At 55.4% G+C, this 20,337-nt stretch overlaps 1 protein-coding gene across 2 annotated transcripts in view; it reads right to left on the reverse strand.

Annotated features, from left to right (window-relative positions):
* Positions 1–20,337, reverse strand: part of Col7a1 (collagen type VII alpha 1 chain) — a 31,242-nt gene that overhangs the window by 1,116 nt on the left and 9,789 nt on the right. For both annotated transcript variants that reach the window (XM_021663286.2, XM_021663278.2), the window contains exons 30-116: positions 20,279–20,305; positions 20,148–20,192; positions 20,015–20,077; positions 19,481–19,552; positions 19,353–19,388; positions 19,176–19,211; positions 18,931–19,002; positions 18,748–18,825; positions 18,358–18,384; positions 18,223–18,276; positions 18,072–18,134; positions 17,934–17,993; positions 17,803–17,838; positions 17,567–17,611; positions 17,461–17,496; positions 17,128–17,172; positions 16,996–17,031; positions 16,851–16,883; positions 16,449–16,481; positions 16,247–16,300; positions 16,108–16,167; positions 15,990–16,025; positions 15,811–15,891; positions 15,675–15,710; positions 15,434–15,478; positions 15,143–15,214; positions 14,897–14,941; positions 14,633–14,659; positions 14,409–14,438; positions 14,207–14,278; positions 14,097–14,132; positions 13,987–14,022; positions 13,814–13,894; positions 13,569–13,604; positions 13,124–13,177; positions 12,994–13,038; positions 12,097–12,132; positions 11,991–12,026; positions 11,788–11,883; positions 11,638–11,673; positions 11,510–11,545; positions 11,363–11,410; positions 11,032–11,067; positions 10,792–10,914; positions 10,485–10,685; positions 10,357–10,392; positions 10,218–10,271; positions 9,988–10,056; positions 9,869–9,913; positions 9,691–9,753; positions 9,476–9,520; positions 9,144–9,179; positions 8,995–9,030; positions 8,799–8,843; positions 8,655–8,687; positions 8,517–8,579; positions 8,363–8,398; positions 8,201–8,281; positions 8,024–8,092; positions 7,864–7,899; positions 7,744–7,785; positions 7,529–7,573; positions 7,395–7,439; positions 6,524–6,559; positions 6,381–6,440; positions 6,170–6,277; positions 5,945–6,016; positions 5,789–5,824; positions 5,627–5,686; positions 5,480–5,524; positions 5,053–5,088; positions 4,900–4,935; positions 4,773–4,829; positions 4,553–4,624; positions 4,134–4,205; positions 3,886–3,921; positions 3,558–3,638; positions 3,168–3,221; positions 3,010–3,063; positions 2,875–2,937; positions 2,452–2,514; positions 2,232–2,348; positions 1,380–1,457; positions 1,234–1,287; positions 1,037–1,085; positions 386–418; positions 130–216 (exon numbers count right to left, since the gene is read on the reverse strand). In XM_021663286.2, coding sequence (XP_021518961.1) covers positions 130–216; positions 386–418; positions 1,037–1,085; positions 1,234–1,287; positions 1,380–1,457; positions 2,232–2,348; positions 2,452–2,514; positions 2,875–2,937; positions 3,010–3,063; positions 3,168–3,221; positions 3,558–3,638; positions 3,886–3,921; positions 4,134–4,205; positions 4,553–4,624; positions 4,773–4,829; positions 4,900–4,935; positions 5,053–5,088; positions 5,480–5,524; positions 5,627–5,686; positions 5,789–5,824; positions 5,945–6,016; positions 6,170–6,277; positions 6,381–6,440; positions 6,524–6,559; positions 7,395–7,439; positions 7,529–7,573; positions 7,744–7,785; positions 7,864–7,899; positions 8,024–8,092; positions 8,201–8,281; positions 8,363–8,398; positions 8,517–8,579; positions 8,655–8,687; positions 8,799–8,843; positions 8,995–9,030; positions 9,144–9,179; positions 9,476–9,520; positions 9,691–9,753; positions 9,869–9,913; positions 9,988–10,056; positions 10,218–10,271; positions 10,357–10,392; positions 10,485–10,685; positions 10,792–10,914; positions 11,032–11,067; positions 11,363–11,410; positions 11,510–11,545; positions 11,638–11,673; positions 11,788–11,883; positions 11,991–12,026; positions 12,097–12,132; positions 12,994–13,038; positions 13,124–13,177; positions 13,569–13,604; positions 13,814–13,894; positions 13,987–14,022; positions 14,097–14,132; positions 14,207–14,278; positions 14,409–14,438; positions 14,633–14,659; positions 14,897–14,941; positions 15,143–15,214; positions 15,434–15,478; positions 15,675–15,710; positions 15,811–15,891; positions 15,990–16,025; positions 16,108–16,167; positions 16,247–16,300; positions 16,449–16,481; positions 16,851–16,883; positions 16,996–17,031; positions 17,128–17,172; positions 17,461–17,496; positions 17,567–17,611; positions 17,803–17,838; positions 17,934–17,993; positions 18,072–18,134; positions 18,223–18,276; positions 18,358–18,384; positions 18,748–18,825; positions 18,931–19,002; positions 19,176–19,211; positions 19,353–19,388; positions 19,481–19,552; positions 20,015–20,077; positions 20,148–20,192; positions 20,279–20,305 — 4,729 coding nt within the window. The remainder of the gene's footprint in view (positions 1–129; positions 217–385; positions 419–1,036; positions 1,086–1,233; positions 1,288–1,379; positions 1,458–2,231; positions 2,349–2,451; positions 2,515–2,874; positions 2,938–3,009; positions 3,064–3,167; positions 3,222–3,557; positions 3,639–3,885; positions 3,922–4,133; positions 4,206–4,552; positions 4,625–4,772; positions 4,830–4,899; positions 4,936–5,052; positions 5,089–5,479; positions 5,525–5,626; positions 5,687–5,788; positions 5,825–5,944; positions 6,017–6,169; positions 6,278–6,380; positions 6,441–6,523; positions 6,560–7,394; positions 7,440–7,528; positions 7,574–7,743; positions 7,786–7,863; positions 7,900–8,023; positions 8,093–8,200; positions 8,282–8,362; positions 8,399–8,516; positions 8,580–8,654; positions 8,688–8,798; positions 8,844–8,994; positions 9,031–9,143; positions 9,180–9,475; positions 9,521–9,690; positions 9,754–9,868; positions 9,914–9,987; positions 10,057–10,217; positions 10,272–10,356; positions 10,393–10,484; positions 10,686–10,791; positions 10,915–11,031; positions 11,068–11,362; positions 11,411–11,509; positions 11,546–11,637; positions 11,674–11,787; positions 11,884–11,990; positions 12,027–12,096; positions 12,133–12,993; positions 13,039–13,123; positions 13,178–13,568; positions 13,605–13,813; positions 13,895–13,986; positions 14,023–14,096; positions 14,133–14,206; positions 14,279–14,408; positions 14,439–14,632; positions 14,660–14,896; positions 14,942–15,142; positions 15,215–15,433; positions 15,479–15,674; positions 15,711–15,810; positions 15,892–15,989; positions 16,026–16,107; positions 16,168–16,246; positions 16,301–16,448; positions 16,482–16,850; positions 16,884–16,995; positions 17,032–17,127; positions 17,173–17,460; positions 17,497–17,566; positions 17,612–17,802; positions 17,839–17,933; positions 17,994–18,071; positions 18,135–18,222; positions 18,277–18,357; positions 18,385–18,747; positions 18,826–18,930; positions 19,003–19,175; positions 19,212–19,352; positions 19,389–19,480; positions 19,553–20,014; positions 20,078–20,147; positions 20,193–20,278; positions 20,306–20,337) is intronic.

A 20,337-nucleotide genomic window follows, 5' to 3' on the forward strand; every position in this document is an offset into this window, starting at 1 on the left:
CCCCACATGCAAATCTCTGTGTGTGTCCTGTGTGTGGACTCCGCACACATGCCCTGCGCCCTGGTGCATGAATAACCATATGCATATCTGTGCCCTGCCTGTACATGGCCCACGGGTTATCAGCCTCACCTTCCTCCTCTACATGAGAGACCCGGAGGACAGGCACACGGTGGGGCTGGGGGCCAGCTGTGTCCGCAGCATAACCAGGGAGGGGTCCTGCAGCACAGAGCAGAACAGCGGTGATGACACCGTCCGTATCACAGTCAGCCACCCTAGCTACACACACACACACACACACACACACACCCGCAGAGAGGACCCGAGTGATAGGCAGGGCAGCCAGTGCCTTGGATGGAGAAAGTTCTAGATACAGAAAGCTACTCACGTGATCCAGATGCAATAAACTGGCCCTGGCAGGCTGGAAGGAACAGAGAAAGTAGAATGAGATCATGAAAAATGGAGAAGAAGAAACAAAAAGATGGGAAGATGGAGAAGAAAGAACGAACATACAGAAGACACGTGCATGGGGAAGGGGGTAAGATATACACAGAGACAGCAGGAGAGCCAGTGCGAGACAAAGGAGGAGAGAGAACCTGTGAGAGGTGAAGAGGAGGAAGGAAGGAGAAAGACAAGAAGAAACATAGTGGAAACGGACCAGGAGGGATGAGAAGTTAGGAATAGACCAGGGAAGCAAGGGCCAAAGGAAGTCGGGGGCAGGAGGCACAGACATGAAAGCAGTTGTGACAGGAAAAAACAGGCCCCCAGAATCACCACTCCCCCACCTGTGTCCCAGCTGCTGCTGGGACCAGCTCTGCTCCCTACTCTACCCCTCCACACACAGAGTCATCAGAACACTATGCAGCTGACCACATCTGTCTGCCTCCCTCCGTTAAGGAAGCCCTGTTAGCATGTTTGTCCTGTAGCATTTGAGGCGCACATAGCTTGCCCTCTGTAAGTTCTGGGGACCTGCCAGCCCTCATCTAGGTGTCCTGGGATGCAGTGGGGGGGCAGGAGTCGCCACGCCAGATTCACTCACCACAGTGCTGACTCATTTCCTGACGCACGAAGCCCCGAATGTCATCCTCCTGGGAACACAAGACCACAAGGTCCGCAGGGAACCCATGAATCATGGGTCGCATAAATCAGGAATCAAAGACAAGTCATATCAAGTCAAGGGCCCTAGGACGAGGGATCAGGGTGCTGGGTGCTCCATCCCACCCAGGTTAAACTCACAGTCAGTGCAGGGTCGCCCTTCTCCCCACGGGGGCCAGCAGGTCCAGGTCGCCCCTGCGTGCAGCATATGTGACCAGGTTGTGATAGCTCTCAGACACCAGAGATCATGCTAATCTCTGACTCCAAGCCCAGGAAGCCACACTCACCTGCTCCCCTCTCTCACCGGGGGTGCCGGGAGCACCAGGAGCCCCCGCCACGCTCTCTCCAGGGGGACCTCGCTCACCCTGTCAGACACAAGGACCAGGTTGGCAGGGTCAGTGACAGTTTGGGTCAGAATACAGGCAAGTGGAGGACCATGGCTTCAGAGATTGGAGCATGGAGACCTGAGCATGGGCTGTTAGGTTCAAGATTTAGAGGGGCAGGAAAGGTAGGGTGCTGGGAGCCTAGTTCAGCAATACAGCCTTTGAGTATCATGTGTGGGGCTCTGGAATTAACTCTCAGCACTATTAAAAACAAACAAGCAAGCAAAACAAAAAAAAAAAAAAAAGAAAGCCAGGCTGTAGATGCTCCTATAGATGACCCAGGCTTGGTCACCAGCACCCATGTGGCAGCTCCCAATCATCTGCAATTGCAGTACCCCAGGACTGATGCCTCTCTGGTCTTCTCAGACACCAGGCACACATATATGTGGAAGACATGTGTTCAGACAAAATATCCATACACATAGAATGAAGATAAGATGTATCCGGGCATGGTGGCACAAGCCACTAATTCTAGCACTTGGGGAAGCAGAGGCAGGCAGATCGCTGTGAGTTCGAGGCCAGCCTGATCTACAAAGTGAGTCCAGGACAGCCAGGGCTACACAGAGAAACCCTGCCTCCAAAATAAACAACAAAAAGTACCTGGGAGGCAGAGGCGAGCAAAACTCTGAATTTGAGGCTAGCCTGGTCTACATAGAGAGTTCCAACCTCCCCGGGGCTACATAGTAAGACCCTGTCTAAAATCAAAAGCAGGAAGGGTAGGGACAAGGGTCTGGTATCACAGCTAGGGATCCTTGCCTTCTGACCCTGGAGTCCTTCAGGGCCTTTGGGACCAACACCACCAGGTGGCCCGGGGGGACCACTAGAGCCATCATTCCCTCTGGGACCCGGGAAGCCCGCAACTCCTGGGGGCCCCTGTAGATAGATAGAAAAGGGTTGGTGATTAAAACTCCTTTAAGGTGAAACCACTACCAAAGACAATGCTCCCCTCAGATCACAAACCCTGACCTCAACTTACCCTCTCTCCTTTCTCGCCTTGGTCACCCTTGGGCCCTGACTGCCCATCAAAGCCTCTGTCACCCTGGAAACAGAAGAAGCAGGAAATACCTTCAGTGCTGCTATCCCTCTGCTCTTGTATGTCTCTGAGCTCTGTGAGCCTCCTGGCCCAACGCCCTCTACGGTGTATGAGCCAAGTATCTGTTATTGCCCCAACTATGATCCCATGACACCAGCTCTACCCAAGCCCCATCCCGATACAACATGACCCCCTCCTTCCCCTTCTACCCTCTCACTCTTAACTCTCTACTGTGACCCCAACCTCTCCTGGAATCTCAAAAGCAGCCACACAGGATCCCCAAAGTCACAACCTCCCTTGATCCGATCATGACTTTGTCCCATCTGGGCTCCATCCCACCAAGTTTAATATCAAGAGCCCCTGTACCTTGGGACCGATCAGGCCTTCTTTGCCAGGAGCCCCGGACTGACCTGGCAAACCAGGTTCCCCCTAGAGGAAAGAAAATGTGAGGCTGGATCTAACCAACTGCCCTCTTTATGTAGGGTGCACCCTGATGCTCACCATGTCTCCTTTCTGTCCTGCCAACCCAGGGCGTCCAGGAAACCCAGCTTCTCCCTGCAGGTATCAGGCGGAGGAGTGAGCCTTGGGCCCCAGCACCCACAGTCCCCATGGCCCCTGCGGCAGCCCCACAGCCCCAGGATCTCCCAATACATCTATACCTTATCTCCCTTTTGTCCATCAAGGCCACAGGCTCCCTTTATTCCTCTTTCACCCTGTGGTAAGGAAAACAGATAAGAAAGCAACTTCTCAGTTGTGAGAGCACACACCTGTAATCCCAGCACTTGAGACGTAGAGGCAGGAGGGTCAGGAGTTCAAGTCCAGGCTTGGCTACATAGCATGAGTTACATGAGAACCTGGGTTCAAAAAATTTAAAACGAGCCACTTCTACCTCACTCCGATTCTTTCACCTTCAAACCAGCTCTTACTGTTGGCTCCAGACATTCCAACCTGAGCTAACACTGTAATCTGAGCTCCCAAATCGACCCTAGGCCCCTTATTCTCCAACACCAGGCCATCTTGGCCAGGAAAGAAAAAAGATTCTTTCTCACCTTGAGGCCCCGGGGACCCGTGAAGCCAATATCTCCTTTGTCTCCTCGGAAACCAGGGGCTCCATCCTTTCCTGGGGTTCCCTGGGGAGAAAAGGTGTCGACATGGCTCAAGAGGGGAAACTGAGATATCAAAAGGAATCACCCTAGATGGCAAGAGGACAAGGGTCACCATAGGCTGGGGTCACCATCATAGAGTTCACTGTAGGGCTAGGAGCTTCTGGTAAAAGGAAGATCAAAATTAGGTCCCCAAAAGGCTACATGGGCCTGCCATCATGAGAATGGGGGCTTTGTGAAGACAGGGGCTCTCTATGGCATTGGGGCATCTTACTGGCTCTCCAGGGATCCCAGCGGCACCGGGCTCGCCCTGTGGGAAACAGATTGAAGCAAGCCCTTCAGTACAGCCACGCCCCATACTGGCACGAGTAGCCACTTGGTGACCCAGTAAGCCAGGCCCAGTCTGCACACAGATCCTGTGTGAACAAGTGTGACCAAGGAAACCTAGATCCCCCTGGCATAAGACATCCCCAAGGCAGGTGTGAGCTACGCGTGCGTGGCTGAGCCTGGGGTGGAACTTGCCTTTGGCCCTGTAAGTCCTCGAACTCCAATTGATCCCGCTGAGCCTTTGTCACCAGGCTCTCCTTTGGAGCCCTTTAGGAGTGACCGGAAGAAAGGACAGAATCAAGACACCGTCTGGAGTACCCCTCACACCCACAGAGCTCCCTTGCTGTTTCCCCTGATAGAGTCACAGCCCAGGGCCCCCTCCTGTTCTCACCATGAGCCTCTAGAGCTCATGTCCACCCCTTAGAGTCATTACAGCCTAATTGTCCTGCTCACCCACACTAAGCTTCGTCCTTTTCTGACTCTCTGTGACACAGACACAGGCGCGTGCGCGCGCCCGCGCACACACGCACACACACACACACACACACACACACACACACACACACACCACAGCTTGCAGGACCCACGAGGAGAACCCACCCTCTTCCTTGTACCTTATCACCAGGATTCCCACTCTCTCCCCGAGGTCCTTTGTCACCATCTATGCCTCGAGGTCCTCGTTCACCCTAGGGCAAAGGTCAGAAGTCAGGGTCAGGAGCCAGATGCCCCTCACATTCTGGAAAGCTGAGCTCTTGGATCACCTGGGCCAGCCCCTCAGAACTCTTCCCTACAGCCGAGGGAGACCCGGTTTACATCTGAACTCGGACCACTCACCATGTCCCCTTTGGCACCTCGTGGCCCTGGAGGCCCCTCTATCATGGCTGAATCACCCTGGGGGAGGAATCAGAAGAGTCAGGAACACCCCAGGCTCCTGCTCCAGCCCTCCCTGATAACCACTTACCTTGTCACCCTTGACCCCTGCGGTTCCAGTGTCACCCTATGAGGTAGAAGAATGTGAACCTCAGTTAAGCTGGGGGATAGGGTGGACAGACCTTAATTACAATATCCATTATCACCCCCACTCACCCCAGGGGCCTCTCTTCCGCATTCTTACCTTCTCCCCTCGGTCTCCCCGACTGCCAGGGGGGCCCTGTGTGAAAAAACTGATTATGAGGGGCTGGAGTGATGGCTCAGTGGTTAAAGACACTGACTGTTCTTTCAGAGGACCCCAGTTCAAGTCCCAGCACCCACATGGTAGCTCATAACTGTAACTCCAAGATCTGATACTCTCACACAGACACACATGCGGGCAAAACACCAACGCACATAAAGGTAAATAAATTAAAAAAATCCTGCCCATGAGTTATGGGAATGTGGGAGCTCTATCGAGGAGGCAGCTCAAGGGGCAGAGTAAGACGGAGAGGACTAGAGAGGGCAGAAGAGAAACAGAGCCGACAGACGCGAACCAGAGGGCTAGGACAGTCTACAATCAGGCAGGGAGTCGCAGCCAGACCACTGGCACTCTCCCCACCAGGACATACCGTGAGTCCTCGGGGTCCTTCCTGGCCGGGGTGGCCATCTTCACCCTGAATGGTGACATGAGGTTCGGTGACTCAGGTTGGGAATGTGAGGCGAGAGCTGTGACTGACGGAGGGGCAGTGCCCTGGCTGTGGTGAGGGCATACATACCCGGACACCTGGCTCGCCACGCTCGCCTCGGGGCCCAGGCAGCCCCACTCCCGGGCCTCCCTACAGAGAAATGGGTATAAGTAAGGGGGACAGAGGGTTATAGAGCCCAGTGAACACTGGGGAGTGACAGGCACAGGCGAGAGCCGGCAGCATTTCACCTACCTTGTCTCCTTTGAGTCCAGGGACGCCAGGTGCTCCCTGTGGAGCAGAGAGCAGGAACCCGTGGGCTCGGAGTGTCCACGTACCCAACCTCATGGCTGAGTCCCCACCAATAACCCTCACACGGGCAGACCCGGGGCATCTGGCAGTTCTACTCACCACTGACCCTGGTTGTCCAGGTGGTCCCAAGGGACCTGGGGCACCTTCCCTCCCTGGAGGGCCCGCCAGACCCTATAGGAAAACAGGACAAGGGGGATAGGGGGTGACTCAGGAACCATTCTTCTCTTCCCCTGAAGACTGGACATCACCAAGGAAAGGCGAGTCCCTTCCCCCTCACCCACTACCAGATTCAGAGGGCCCTAGTGCCGTTCCCAGCCCTCTTACCCGCTCTCCAACAGGCCCCGGCTGCCCCGTCTCGCCTCGAGGTCCAGTCTGACCAGGGAACCCAACAACACCAGGAGCACCGGGAGCACCAGGTGGACCCAAGTCTCCCTGAAACAGATTAGAGAGGAGAGTGGTCACAGAAAGACACCTTCCCAGGTCAGGCCCTAGAACTCTCCTCCCACCTCAGGAGCCATGACGGACACTCACTTACCTTCGTACCTGGAGGACCAGGTGGCCCAGGGGGTCCTTGAACCCCAACACCTGGCTCACCCTTTGAGGGAAAGAGAGGTCTTATCAGGCTAAAGGAGTCATAAACCCATGACCCAAAGCAAAGACCCTTCCACATAAATGTACCTTGAAACCTTTGAGTCCTGGAGCCCCTTTTTGACCCTAAAAAATATATATAAATAAATAATTCAAGCTAGAGAGATGACTCAGAGGTTAAGAGTGCTGGCTGCTCTTCCAGAGGACCTGGGTTCAGTTCCCAGCAAACACACAACTATCTACAGCTTCAGTCCCAAGAGATCCGATGTCCTTTCTGGCCTCCAAGGGCAGTAGGCAGGCAGGTGGTGCACAAATAAACATGCAGGCAAAACACTCATAGACATTTATATACATATAAAAAGTGTAGGGATGTGAACATGAAGCTTTTATATGGAGCAAAAATATTCCCAAGGGAACTCAGATAATTAAGAGCCCATGGGAAGTCAGACAGGACCTTAGGCTACTGAGGGCACAGGCCAAGGGAGGCCCAGATGTGGCCACAGACACGTGGGAGTCCAGCCGTGACCACAGGCACACAGAGCTCACACATGAGCGTGCAAACACAAAGAACCACAGATGTGGTACTCAATGGAAACTCCATCAAGGAACTTAGATGTGACCACAGATGTACGCTCAGACAGACGGGGGAGGGAGACACGATTACAAACATATGACCAGGGAGAGGCCTGAGGAAAGTCTGCTATGTCCCGAGACCTGGGTGCTGAGGCGGTAACAGACACACATGGGCTCAGCCACGGTAAGGGACCATGATTAAGGGTGGGCACACGGAAGCCAAGCTTGAATCCACAAGTCTGAGAGCCCAAAGCGTGTGGCCTTGTGCGCTCCAAACACAACTTCCTGACAACAAAGGCATAGAGATTCAGAGATATGAACAAGCCCAAGAACGGTCTTTGTTTTCATGGTCAAGCCAGGCTTGCTCCTGCCCAGGCCCCAGACTTACATCTTCCCCGGGGTCCCCGGGCTCTCCCGCACGGCCAGGATCACCCTGCAGAGAGAGGATGGTAAAGGCCCCTGGCCTCCCAGGCCCACCCCTACTCTGCCCAACACTTACGCTGGAAGCTCACACCCACTCACTTTTTCACCCCGTGGTCCAGGCAGTCCCCGGTCACCTTTGGCTCCCTAGAGACATAAGGGTCGTATGACAACACAGGTGTCCATCACAAACAAATGAATCTTAAGGAGGTAGTCCCGAGGCCAAGGTCAAATGTGAAGGATATGGTGAAAGCTAAGAGTCATGGGGATAGAGAACCTATGGGTCAAAGGGCCCTTGCTGTCAGGGTGTCACTCACCGGCTCACCCAGCAGGGCCCCAGCGAGGTCTCCGGGCGCTCCCTGACAACAGAGGACGTCAATGGGTTTCTTTCCCCTCCCATTCCTTTGCCCTCTCTCCCAATACTCCTGCCTACTCACCTTCTCTCCTTTTGCTCCAGGGGGCCCAACCACCACCTGTGGGGAACAGCTTGTGAGTAGCTTAGCCGCTCTTCCTTCACCCCATCTGGACACCCCAGATGGTAGATGGAAACTGAGGCTTAGGGGTAGGCAGGGAGTAGGGAGTAGAGCCAGCTGTTACCTGGCCAGGGGCCCCCACAGGCCCAGGTTCTCCTTTAGGTCCAACGGGGCCGGGCTGTCCTGGTAACCCCTACAAAAGAGCAGTGTGGGGAACTGAGTCTTTGTCACCCTATCCCCAAAACCCAGCTGAGCACCAGGCCCCACAACAGACCACCACCAACCCTCCTAAAACACCTACCGGCACGCCAGGCCCTCCCCTGTCTCCATCCTTTCCACTGGTACCATCACGACCTGGGGGTCCTGGCTTCCCTGTCTCCCCCTGAAAAGAAGGGGCTCAGATAAGGACCTGCATAATGACCCTTAACCCCCTGGAACCCAGGCCAAAATCGCCAGGACTTACCACTTGTCCAGGCAAGCCTGGTGACCCCTGTGGACCCTGGTTGGGGAGAAGCAAATACAAGGGTCAAAAAGGTGAGAGACCAAGGGCGCAGGAGAATGTGGTCCCGGTGGGACATGGGAGCTGGAACATTGTACCCCTACTGCAACTCACTCACCACAAGGCCGGAAGGGCCAGGGGGGCCAGGAAGTCCCACGGGTCCAGTAGGTCCAGGCAGACCCTGGAAGAAGGAGTTCAGAACAGTGCCAACCCCATGAGTGTCCTTGTAACCTATCCCAAGGGCTATACCACTCACCCGTCCTGGGGGTCCTGTCTCTCCAGGTTCCCCCTGGAAAAGACCCAGAAACCATGTGTTCAGTGCCATCATAAAAGAAGGCATCCTAGAATCTCCCTCCTTCTTCATCTGCACATCCCATTCCCCTTCCATGCCTATACTCACCTTCAGACCAGAAGGTCCCTGGGGCCCTGCAGGGCCAGCAAGACCCTAGAGAAATGTGGAAAGGCAGAAGACAGGGGTCAGCGTTGTCTGCCTGAGCCCCAGGATTCTCACAAAGTAAGTCTGGTTCATCACCAGTGACAGATGACCATCCCCTCCCTCCCCCACCCTCGCTAGGCAGTATTTCTCCATCACTCACCGGGGCACCAGGTGGTCCAGGGTCTCCATGGCTACCCTGTTGGGGAGAGTCTGATGAAAGGAACCTGTCCCACCCAGAGAAAGTAGGCAATGCTTTTCACTGGGGCTTGGCACAGGATAGGAGTGGAGTGAGGATTCTCCTGTACTCACCCCTGGACCAGGGGCACCCCTCAGGCCCTGCAGACCCTGCACAAGGAAGGAACTGATGAACCTTGGTCCAGGCCTCACTTTGGCCTGTTCCCACCTTCTGAGGGCCTTTGCCTGGGCTTTATACTCCCCACCTCTCTAGCATAGATGAGCATATATCTGTGGACTACTCTTACAGATAGCACATGGATGCGCAGACATACACACAGCAAACCTGCCAGACACCATACACCTGGGTCTACAGTTTGCACGTGGGCATAGCCTTCCTCCCCTCAAGTAATAAACACACAGCGAGGCTCTGAGATCCCAGGCCAGCTACTCCTGTGGCCACTCACCGGCTTCCCTTCTGGCCCAGCCACGCCACGCTCTCCTGGCAGACCCTGAAAAAAAAAAAAAAGTCTAGAGCATCTCGCCCCATGCCCAACCCCATCTCTGATGGCCAAGGATGGGACTTATGCTCCTAAGCAGTGCGGACTCCAGCCCTGCAAATGTGTCAACACATGTAAGAGTCACATCCTTGCACACATGTGGTCTATGGGGCAAGACTCACCGGGTTGCCGTCATGACCCCTCTTTCCAGGCTCTCCCTGGTCTCCTTTGATGCCCGGTACGCCCTGCAAACAGAATGTCCTGCCCTGAGCCCCGTTCTCTGCCATGTGTGCACATGTATGTGCATACTGCTCATGGTACGAACCATAGAGAGGGGGCAGAAGGGGTAGGGAGCCTCACCCTGTCTCCTTTGGGTCCAGGGTAGCCATCACTGCCCGGCTCCCCCTGTTTAGATGAGATGTCAGGTCAGGCCCTAGTGTCACAGCTGGGCTTGGGTCACAAGTTGAGCCCACACTGACCTTAGCACCCTTGAGTCCAGGAGGTCCTTGTTCTCTAGCGGGTCCAGGACCTACGTCTTCAACGGCCACCTGTAAGTCCGAAATCATGGAGGGAAGATGAGTCTCATATAGATGCGAAGGCGTCAGCACAGGTCCCCGGACCGCATAAAGTTACGGGGTTGAAAAAGCCACTACATGGAGCCTCTGGGGCCCAGTCCCAGGGTAGTATCATCAAAAGGCTGGGTGTTCACCTTGGGGCCAGGAGGGCCAGGTGGTCCAGGGAGGCCGGGAAGGCCGTCTCTGCCCTGCAGAAGGAAGGAGAACGGGAGGCAGGGCCAGTCAGCACAGGCTCCAGGCGGGCCTGCTTCAGGGTGCCTCCCCGACACGTACCTGTTCTCCGCGTTCTCCTTTCTCTCCCCGTTCTCCCTGGACACAAAGAGCTGGGTAAGGCCAACAGCAGCTGGGATGCCCGTCTCTCCAGCCATCCCCCCTCCGCTCCCGGTCAGCCCCAGGCTTACCCTCTCTCCTGGTCTTCCTGCCTCCCCTGCACCACCAGCCCGGCCTGGGAGTCCAGGAATGCCAGGCTTCCCGGGTTCCCCAGCAAGGCCAGGAGGCCCAGCTGGGCCCCTCTCCCCAAGGGCCAGACCAGGAGGCCCCTGAGGGCCAGGGTCTCCACGTTCTCCCTTCAGCCCTCGTTCTCCAGGAAAGCCAGTGGGGCCCTGGGAGGGAGAAAAGGGTGAATGTTTGTGGCTTTAAGAATACTCCCGCCCTCCGCCCGCCCTGCCCTCCTCAAGGCATACCCACTGGGAGCCCCCAGTCTCTCACCTCCTTGCCTGGAGGGCCTCGCTCACCCGGGTCCCCCTTGGGGCCAGGTCTCCGATCAGGCACAGGCAGGAAGCTGCCAGAACTCTCATCCCAAGTGTCCACAATCTCCCGCAGGGCTGTCACCTGAGGGGCAGTGAGGGTCCAGAGGAGCAGGGCCTGTAACTCATCCACAGGGCCTCGGGAGCTCTGCTTGTCTCCCGGGGCCCCACTTGACTCCACCTCAGCTTCTAAACAACCTACCTTGATGCCAGCCATTTCCAGCAACCGGTCAGCATTCTGGGAACACAAAGATGGTAAAGACTTATCCACGCAAGAGAAGGCCCCACCTCCTGCCCCACACTGCCACCTGAGAAAGTTTCTCCACCCTCTTGCCCTCTGGAGGTCAGACATGAGACCACCGGAAGCCTCTCCTCGGCATTTCCCCATCACCTATGCCTCCCTTGAATAGAAGCTACAGGAACCCCAGGAACCCCAACAGGGCAAGGGACTGAGCACAGAGGGCAGAGCCAGACAAGGGAAAAGAGGAGTGGCCGCGATGGGTATGCAGACAAGGGTCAAGGGTCTGACTCACCGGCAAGCTCCCAGGTTCCCCTCGCAGACCACGTTCTCCCGGAAGGCCCTAGAGACAATTGGCTACTGGGACCCAGCCTGTGGGGTGGGTATACGGCTAAGGGGAGGGTATAGCTCTATGGGCAGATGAAAAAGGTGGGCTCCTCACCTGTTCCCCTTTGGGTCCAGTCTCTCCACGGTCACCCTGGAACAAAGAATGATCCAGGGAGAACATGTCCTCCAAACCTGCTCAGCCCCTCATTACCCACCTTGCCCACCATAGATACACGCACTCACCTTAGGACCCATAACTCCTGGGACCCCGGGGAAACCCTGAAATACGGTGGGACAGAAAGGAGTCACGTGGGTCAGGGCATCCGAGGAAGGTAGCCCAGGAAACACAATGGGCTACTGATCCCAAGTCCTAGAATTACCCTGGACACTCACCTGGCCAGGAGGACCAACCTGCCCTGGGAGACCTGGAGGACCCTGATGCCCAGGATTACCAGGAGCTCCACGGTCACCCTTGGGGCCAGTAGGACCCTGTAGAGAATACAGTCAGCATCCAGGGTCCCGGGGAAGAGTGGAAGCATATTGCTCATAGGGTCATGACCAGGGATCACAGGATATAGAAAAACGCAAGCACTCACTTCTCTTCCAGGGGCACCTGAATCTCCCCTTTCCCCCTAAGGAAGAAGAGCGTTTTTAGACATGGTCCAATCTGAGGCCACAACATCCTCCAAGGGCGGGGCTTACCTTCCTTCCATCTTCTCCCGGGTCTCCAGGTTCTCCCTGTGGGCAGAGGACTCATAAGCCCAAATGCTCTGGCTTTGAGACTGTCTGTATAGATTCAGATGACTCTAACTAAATCTGTGCCCATAGCTTCACGGCTGTGTGTCTTAGAGTGACTGTGTCCTTCCCAGCAGACTGCCGCATGTCCACAGGTATGTCTAAGTGTGTCTGCATTCACGGATACATGCTCACGCCCTCCTCCTTTCGCTCTCTATATGTAATTCACATCCATGCAGACCTAGTAAGTGTCCATGTCCTGTGGGTGTGCACATAACCATATGTTCTTAGAGGAGTACACAGGGCTCCCTATGTCCTAGAAGGAAACTGTTTCCCTGTCTATATATGAATTTATGTGTTACGAATTTATATACATGCACTTGGGTCCCCAGTTCCTTAGAAACTGTATGTTTTGACATGTGTCTGCAAATCTTACATGTATTTCAACATTTATGGTCAGATGCTTGTTGGTGACTATTGCTATAAATGCAAGCCAACATGTCCTCCCATGTGTCACGGCAGGGCCATGGGACTTTGTCTCACTACATCTCTAAGTGTTAACATGTCTCCACATGTCACATGTATAGCTTGATACCCGCCTGTTTTTGTGGCTTTTTGACTGGACAAGTGGCTGTGGCTTAACTTGTCACCCCCTGGCCCTCTCGAAGGGACCCACACAAAGCTCTAACTCACTGTGTCCACAAGGCTGCCTAGGTGTGCCCTAGAACACACTTCAGATGCATTGCCACATCTGTATGTCTACATGTCAGCACACGTGTTTTATGTGTCGTCTGTGTTTCTGGGCTATGTGAACACGTGGGCCTTTCTTGGCAGGTCTGGCAGCTGTGCCGTAGACACACTCACATTTTTCCCATTCAGGCCAGGTTTGCCGTCCTCGCCTGCCTTTCCCTGTGGAACAGAGCACTGGTTAGCTCTCGGGGCTCAGTTGGCAGTAGGAAGAGGCTAAAAGCAAGGCATGAAAGCCTGGACTCACTGGTGCTCCAGGAGGGCCAGGAGGGCCATGTTCTCCTCGAAGGCCTGGGAGCCCCTAGGAAAAGGAATCATTGCTATGACTGAGACGGTCTCTGAGATAACTCTTGGGGCTTGGCGCCCCACAGTCTAGAAGGGACCCCAGTGGAGAGATTCAGAGGTCTTGTGGAAATCCTCTGAGGCCCAGATCCCACGAGTTAAGGGGACTTCCAGCTTTGATTCCTAATCGAAGAACTCCAGAACTGCCCAAACCGCCCTGCTAAGATGTGCAAGGCGGAGGTCGGCAAGGGGACTCAGATGACCCGCTGACCAGGGACTGAGACCCCCACCCAAAGACCCAGCAGGACCAACTGGCCCTGTTCTCTTTGATGATATGATCGGGACGGCGTGGACGGGACAGCTGCTGGAGACCCAGGCCACCCTCCATCCTGGCATCTCCCCTAACTTACATCTCTCCCAGGGTCCCCAGCTTTGCCTGAAGTACCCTAAAAAGAGATTCAAAGTTAGGCACATGGAATGAGAGTCCCCGACCCCTGACAGGACAGCACTAGTTCCTGTGAACCCATAACGCTGCTATGCCCCACACAGGAAGGCTCTAAGAGGATGCACGGAAAACATCGCTGATGCCAGAGCTCAAGGTCAAGACCAATCAAGTGAAGTGAAGGACCACAGGAATGGGCCAAGTGTTACTCACGTGTTGCCCTGGCGGCCCAGGGGCTCCTGGTTTCCCATCCAGCCCACTGCGGCCATCCAACCCCGGGGGTCCCCGGTCGCCCTGAGGAAAACAAGAGTGGCAGGAAGCCTTGAAGACGGAGATGGGTCTCAGAGAGACAGCTGTATCTCTGGAAACTAATTCCATCCTCTTACCTTGTCCCCCGCAGGCCCTCGAACGCCTGGCTCTCCCTGAGGGGAACAAGGTCAGATAAAAGATGACAGTATAATGGTGATCCAGGGAAAGGGGCAGAGCACACACTCACCTGTGGGCCTGGGGGTCCCCGGAGCCCATCAATGCCCTGAGGACAAAGGACAGAAGAATCAGAGTGAGGTTTTCCAGGACTACAACCCCCACAAGACCCATCACACTTACCCTTTGTCCAGAGGGGCCAGGAGGGCCAGCGTCACCCTTGGGTCCTGGAGGACCTTCCTGTCCAGGCTCTCCCTGTGGCAGAGACAGGCTTGCTGAGGGAACAGCTCCTTGGCCACTAGGCACACTGGAGCCTGGTCTTGTTACTAGGGCCACCGGATCCTTTCCAGACTTGCAGCTCCTCTCTACCCACAGACCCCAGTACCTTGTCTCTGGAGCCAATTCCTGTATCCACCTATGGGGGAAGGCTCAGTTAGAATGCTTCAAGAGGAAATCTGAGGCTGGAAAGCGGAAATGGGGACAGAGAGGGGCAATGAAGATCAAGAGAGGAGTCAAGGGACTGGGAGGAAAATGGATTGGTGAGAGAATACAGGCGTCAGTGGGGCTGGGAAGGGAGATGACAGAGGTCACGACGTAACTCAAACCTACCAGCCGTCCAGGGGGACCCGGCAAGCCCTGGAAAAGGAATTACTAGGGTCAACAGGAGCCCTGAGGTTATCAGCCATCTAAGTTCAGAGTTTCCCAGGTCCAACTCTGCCCCCCAATTCCCTAAAATGCCCCAATGCCAACTCCCAGAAGGCAGCTAGGCCTGGCAGTGGCCGTTGCTGCTTCCTCCCTGTCACTTCCAGGCCTCTTGTGTGAACAAGGCCCACCGATGGCGGCCCACACTGGTCCAGGACCAGCACTACTCACCGGCTCCCCACGGTCACCCTTGGGTCCTGATGGTCCAGGGCTGCCCTGCAGAAGGCAAGGGAGTCACTGAGGGAAGACAGCAATTAGGGAGTGATTTAGCAGTACCATGAGTGCTCATGGGATCCTTACAAAAGAGACACAGGAGGTGAGGACCGTGAGAGGGTAAACACTGAAAGGGTGGGGTGGGAACTAGATGGATGAGTGGAGACTGAAGTCAGGGGTAAAGGACCAGAAGCTGAGACTCACATCCCGTCCATCTTCTCCAGGATCTCCTGGGTCTCCCTTCTCACCTGCAGGCCCCCGGACCCCAGGTACCCCCTGAGAAGAATGGCAGGTTTGAGATAGACTCTTCGGGTTTCCCATGAGCTTCTATACTGCTTATGTTCCCCATCACCCCAAAATCCAGTTTTCTATCACCCCAAACCTCCCTGAAGAATCTCCTCTCACATCTCACCCACCCAGAACCTCTTACCACCGTCATGTCTAAGTCTCTTCCTCCCTCTTACTTGATCTCTTATTTCTCCTGTGGAAACTCACCCGGAGGCCACGTTCACCAGACTTTCCAGGCAAACCTGGGTCGCCCTGGTGATGGAGAGAAAAAGTCATTCTGTGCAGGTGGGTGAGGATCTAACTGACTCAGCAAGCATAGACAGAGATGGTCTGGGTACTGACTGGACAGACGCCAGAGGATAGACAAAATGATCTGCCGGGCCCCAACATCCTTGGGGTCCTGGTTCTAGGGTAGAGGATCAAAAGCCACAGTGGGGAGGAGTCTCACCTGGGTACCCTCGTCACCTTTCTCTCCAGCTTCACCCTGTGAGACACGAGAGTCAGTCTTGGTCCTACGACCCCAGTGATACAGGCAAACACCCATACCCCCTATTCCCCCATGACACTCCCAGCTCCAGCCTCACATCTCTTCCTCGGGGGCCAATGGGTCCTGGGGGACCAGGTCGTCCAGGATCTCCCTTCTCTCCAGGAGGCCCCGAGTCACCCTGTCAGAGAGGTGATGTAGAACTCAGAACGCAGAGAGCCTCTGAGAGAGGAGGGAACTCCAGAAACCCTGGGGTCCCCCAAGGTCACAGATACTCACTGTGGGTCCTGCTCTGCCAGTGAGGCCAGTGGGACCCTGAGAGAGGTAACAGGTAACAGGTCAGCCAGAGTTCTAGGTACCCCCCCCATCACGTGCCCCAAGCCCCACATCCATTCACCCGCTCTCCAGGGTCTCCTTTGGGGCCAGGGTCTCCAGGAAGAGCCAACCCAGGTGGACCCTACAGATGGAATGATTAGAGTTCAGGAGTGCATGAGCTCCACCTGGCCCTACCCCCAAAACACTTCCCCCTCGCTCACCTGCTCCCCTTTGATTCCAGGAGCTCCTCTGGGCCCAGGGGGCCCAACATCTCCCTAAAGGTGACAAGACTATCAGTACTAGGACCAGGCTCCATGCCCTCCCACACCCAGCAATAGTGCTTGCCAGGCTTGCGCTCTCTAGGTAGGATCCAAGACAGACCCTGTGACCTTGATCTCACCCTTTAACAGTCTCCTGACATACCCTTTCTCCTTTGGCTCCAGCGCCACCAGGACCCTGCAAACAAACAGGACAGACACAGCTCAGCCTTGACTAGGGATCATAGGACCAGTCTCCATGGGGACGGAGATCTATGGTGCTGGATATCACAGAGTTCTGTCTCTGCCTGTAGGTCTCAGACAGGCTCGCTAATAAGAACAAGATAAGGGCTACACAAAATGGACTAATGCCTGATAGCACGTTCACGACTACATAGGGTCAGAGGGACACAGCTAGATGTCTGAAGGCAGATTACAGCATAAAGGGACTCACAAAGCTGGGCCTACTCAGGGCCAAGGTTGTGGGGTCACAACGTATGAGCAATAGTTCATACGTCACTGCTCCAGGACTAGGCTGGGCTCAAGACACCATCTGGCCCTCACTTACCACTGCAGGATCCCCAGGGCGACCAGGCTCTCCCTATGGAGAGAGGATGGGGACAGACACAGGTCAAAGGGCCACCTGGGAACCTAAGTGTCCCACCTGCCACATCCCTGTTGCCAGGAACTATGACATCCAGCCTGTAACCCACCTTTTCTCCTCGGCGGCCAGCGGGTCCTGGTGGCCCCTGTACACAGAGAAATTGTGAGGCCAAACAAAGGGAAGGAACACGGGAAGGCCCCATGCCTGGCCCCCCAAACACACCAAACACACACAGACTCACCTCAGGACCCTCCACTCCAGGGCGTCCAGCAGCCCCAGGGAGCCCCTAAGGAAGAGGAACATACGTGCTGCTCCAGGTGGGCGGGGCAGGTTAGAGAGGGGTCACAGGGGACTGGGATGGGCAGGAGTCAAACTCAGCAAGAGAACAGAGGTCAGTTCCAGTCAAAGCTGGGTCCCTGCAGCTGAGAGGGCTGGAGCCTACATCCCTAGGGAGTAGGTGTCATGTGCTAATGGGCAGAAGGGCAAGGGGTGGACGAGACTAAGAGTAAGAAATCAGAAGTAGGAGGGCACATAGTGTCCGCAAGTCAGCTAGCACTGAGGTCAAAGGGCTTACCTGGGGTCCCACTGGACCAGGTGGTCCCCGTTCACCCTAGTAGAAAAGAATCGATCAGAACTGAGACTAGCCCCAGATGCTCCCAAGCTTCCTCAGGTCCACATACCTTTTCTCCAGGCTCACCCGGGTTCCCTGTCTGTCCGCGGTCACCCTAAGGAGGGAGGAGAGAGGGCCTTTCTGAGAACCCCGAATAGAGCCTATGGGTGTCCAACTACTAAAACCACAGCCTCTGAGCTCCCCAGGCCCGTCTCTCCTAACTCTGCAGTCTCTGCTACACTGTGGGAGGGTCCCAGACTGTAACACATCATATCTGAACGCACCCCTGCCATAGTTGGTACTTACTTTGGGCCCAGTAACTCCAGGAGCTCCCCGCAGGCCCTGGAAAGGGTGATTCGAGAATTCAGAGATTTAGGTTTGAGCGTAAGGATGAAGTGGGAGTTGATGGTTAAAGGCAGAAACTGGAGCTAACTCACTGGTTCACCTGGGGCCCCGGGTTGTCCTGGAAGGCCTGGGGCTCCATCCTCACAGTCACCCTGAAGGAGAAACAAATGACGGGAAGACCCAGGGGGCACCCTACCTGCCTATTGGCTACCGAGAGGTCAGACTCCTACCTTTTCTCCCTTATCTCCAGAGCGGCCAGGTGGGCCTTGGGGTCCAGGGCTGCCAGGAAGGCCCTTGAAGGAAGTAAACAAACTCATAAGCAAAAATCTAGAAAGGCCAGCACTCAACCACTGCCCCACTAGAACCCCAGCGCCCCCTCACCGGAAGCCCAGGCTCTCCTTGTCCAGTGCCACCAATACCTGGTCCCGGGGGACCCTGAGGAAGAACAGTAGGTCAGGGGATAGCCATGAGGCCCAGACTCTAAGCCATCCCCAGGACTCCTGGCCACCCACTTACCTGTTCACCACGATCACCTTTGTCACCCTGGAAGACAGATCATGACCCCATGACTCTGGGCCATACCTTCCTCCCCAAGATACAAGGAGAATCATTGGGTCAAATATGATTACACAAATAATGGGGCTGGATATGGTGGAGTACACTTTTAATCCCAGCACTTGGGAGGAAGAGGCTGACAGATCTCTGTGGGTTTGAGGCCAGCCAGGGCTACATAGAGAGACCTTGTCTCAAAACCTACCCCACCCCCCCAAAAAAAAGAACAATGGGGAACTGAGGAAAGGGAGTTAAAGGCCAGAAAAAACAATACGGTCATATGGGTTCCAGTGGGATCACCAAGTCTCTGAATCACATGGCATTCAGAAGACTATTTGGTGATTATGCTGTTACCTTCACCGATGTTCCAGGAAGCCCTGGAGGGCCACGGGGCCCAGGATCTCCTAAAGGGCCACGAGGTCCTGGGGGTCCCTGATAGAGGAGAAAACACAGAAGGTGCTTTAGACCCGACTGTCGCTTCCTGTCTGGGCTTCTCCCACTCAAATATCACTTGGGGCCCCTTATCCAGGGACTTACGGAAGGTCCAGGGTCCCCTTTCCTTCCAGGAAGCCCTGGCCCTTCACCTCCAGTGGGTTGTCCAGGCTCCCCCTGTGTGGGACAAGACACGTTGTTAGGGTAGGGAAGGGAGAAGAAACAAAACGGAAACAAAAACCTAGCGGTGTTCCAGTTCTCCCTCAGCATGCCTCGTACAGGGTCTAGCCTGGGGCATCCTTGCTCCTCCAGGGAATATCTGGCCCTCCTTCCCTTTCCCTTTCACCTACCGGCTCCCCCTTTGGGCCTCGAGGTCCTCGCTCTCCCTGAGGACAAAGCAGAGTGGAGGGGAGCACTTAGACTCAGAGTCTCAGAGAGGTCCTCATGAGCCACAGCTGACCCCAGCCTTAGACTCTTCACCCTGGAAGAACCCTAGAAAGTACTGGGGAAGCAGAAACAGCACTTACCGGTTCCCCGCGAGAGCCGGGCCACCCTGAGGAGCCCTGGAAATGAAGGTCAAAGGCAGAACAGTCAAAATGACAGCGCCCACACAAGGAATTGTCCCCTGTGACCAGCAAAGGCAAGGCCTGCCCACCTTAACACCAGGAGAGCCAGGAATGCCAGGAAGGCCAGGACTGCCAGGAGGCCCTTCTGGGCCAGGAAAGCCCTACAAAGGCAAAGAGGTCAGAGCAGGGAAAGAGCCTCCCGCTCCAACCCCACAGGCTCCCAAGTGCTACCAGAGGTGAGGAATAGGGCAGAGAAGCGGTACCACCTGCCGGATGGAGCCTAACCTCAGACAAGATGCCTGCCTCTCCAGGGATCTCCAAGCCCCTTTCTTTCCACTCCAGAACCTCCCCCTAAGTTTCTAATCTTCACTCAGGCCTCTAAGACTATTCTGTGGTTATTTATTTATTTGTTATTTACTGAGATAGGGTCTTGCTGTACAGTCTAGGTTAGCCTAAAAGTTGTGGCTCCTCCTACTCTGCTTCTTGGATGCTCGGGTTACAACTGTGACCCACCATGCCCCCCGCATCCTGTGCCTCTAACTCTGCTTCTTCCTCTTGCCCCCACACCCTCCAGGAACACTAGTGGGAGCACCCTGAAGATAGCCGACGACCACCACACTCACCCTCTCTCCTTTTGCTTGGGCACTGCCAGGAGGCCCTGGTGGGCCAGGAGCACCGGTCCTGCCCTGAGTGAGGACAGCAGGTAAGGAGACTGTATGCCAGCCAGGAGAAAGGCAGGTGTGGGGAGGCACTCACCGGGAGACCGGGGGGACCAGGAGGCCCAGCCTGTCCTTGTAGTCCCTAAAAGGGGCAACCAGTAAGTCCTGTGCTGCTGACCACCTTTGCCCCACTGAACCCAGCCTGTTCACCAACCCAGGGTCGCTTACCGTCACTCCAGCTTCCCCCTTCTGGCCCTGGGAAAAGATACGTCAGAAGAGCGTAAGAA

Source organism: Meriones unguiculatus, chromosome 6, assembly GCF_030254825.1.
Source record: "Meriones unguiculatus strain TT.TT164.6M chromosome 6, Bangor_MerUng_6.1, whole genome shotgun sequence".
Classification (NCBI taxonomy): domain Eukaryota; kingdom Metazoa; phylum Chordata; class Mammalia; order Rodentia; family Muridae; genus Meriones; species Meriones unguiculatus.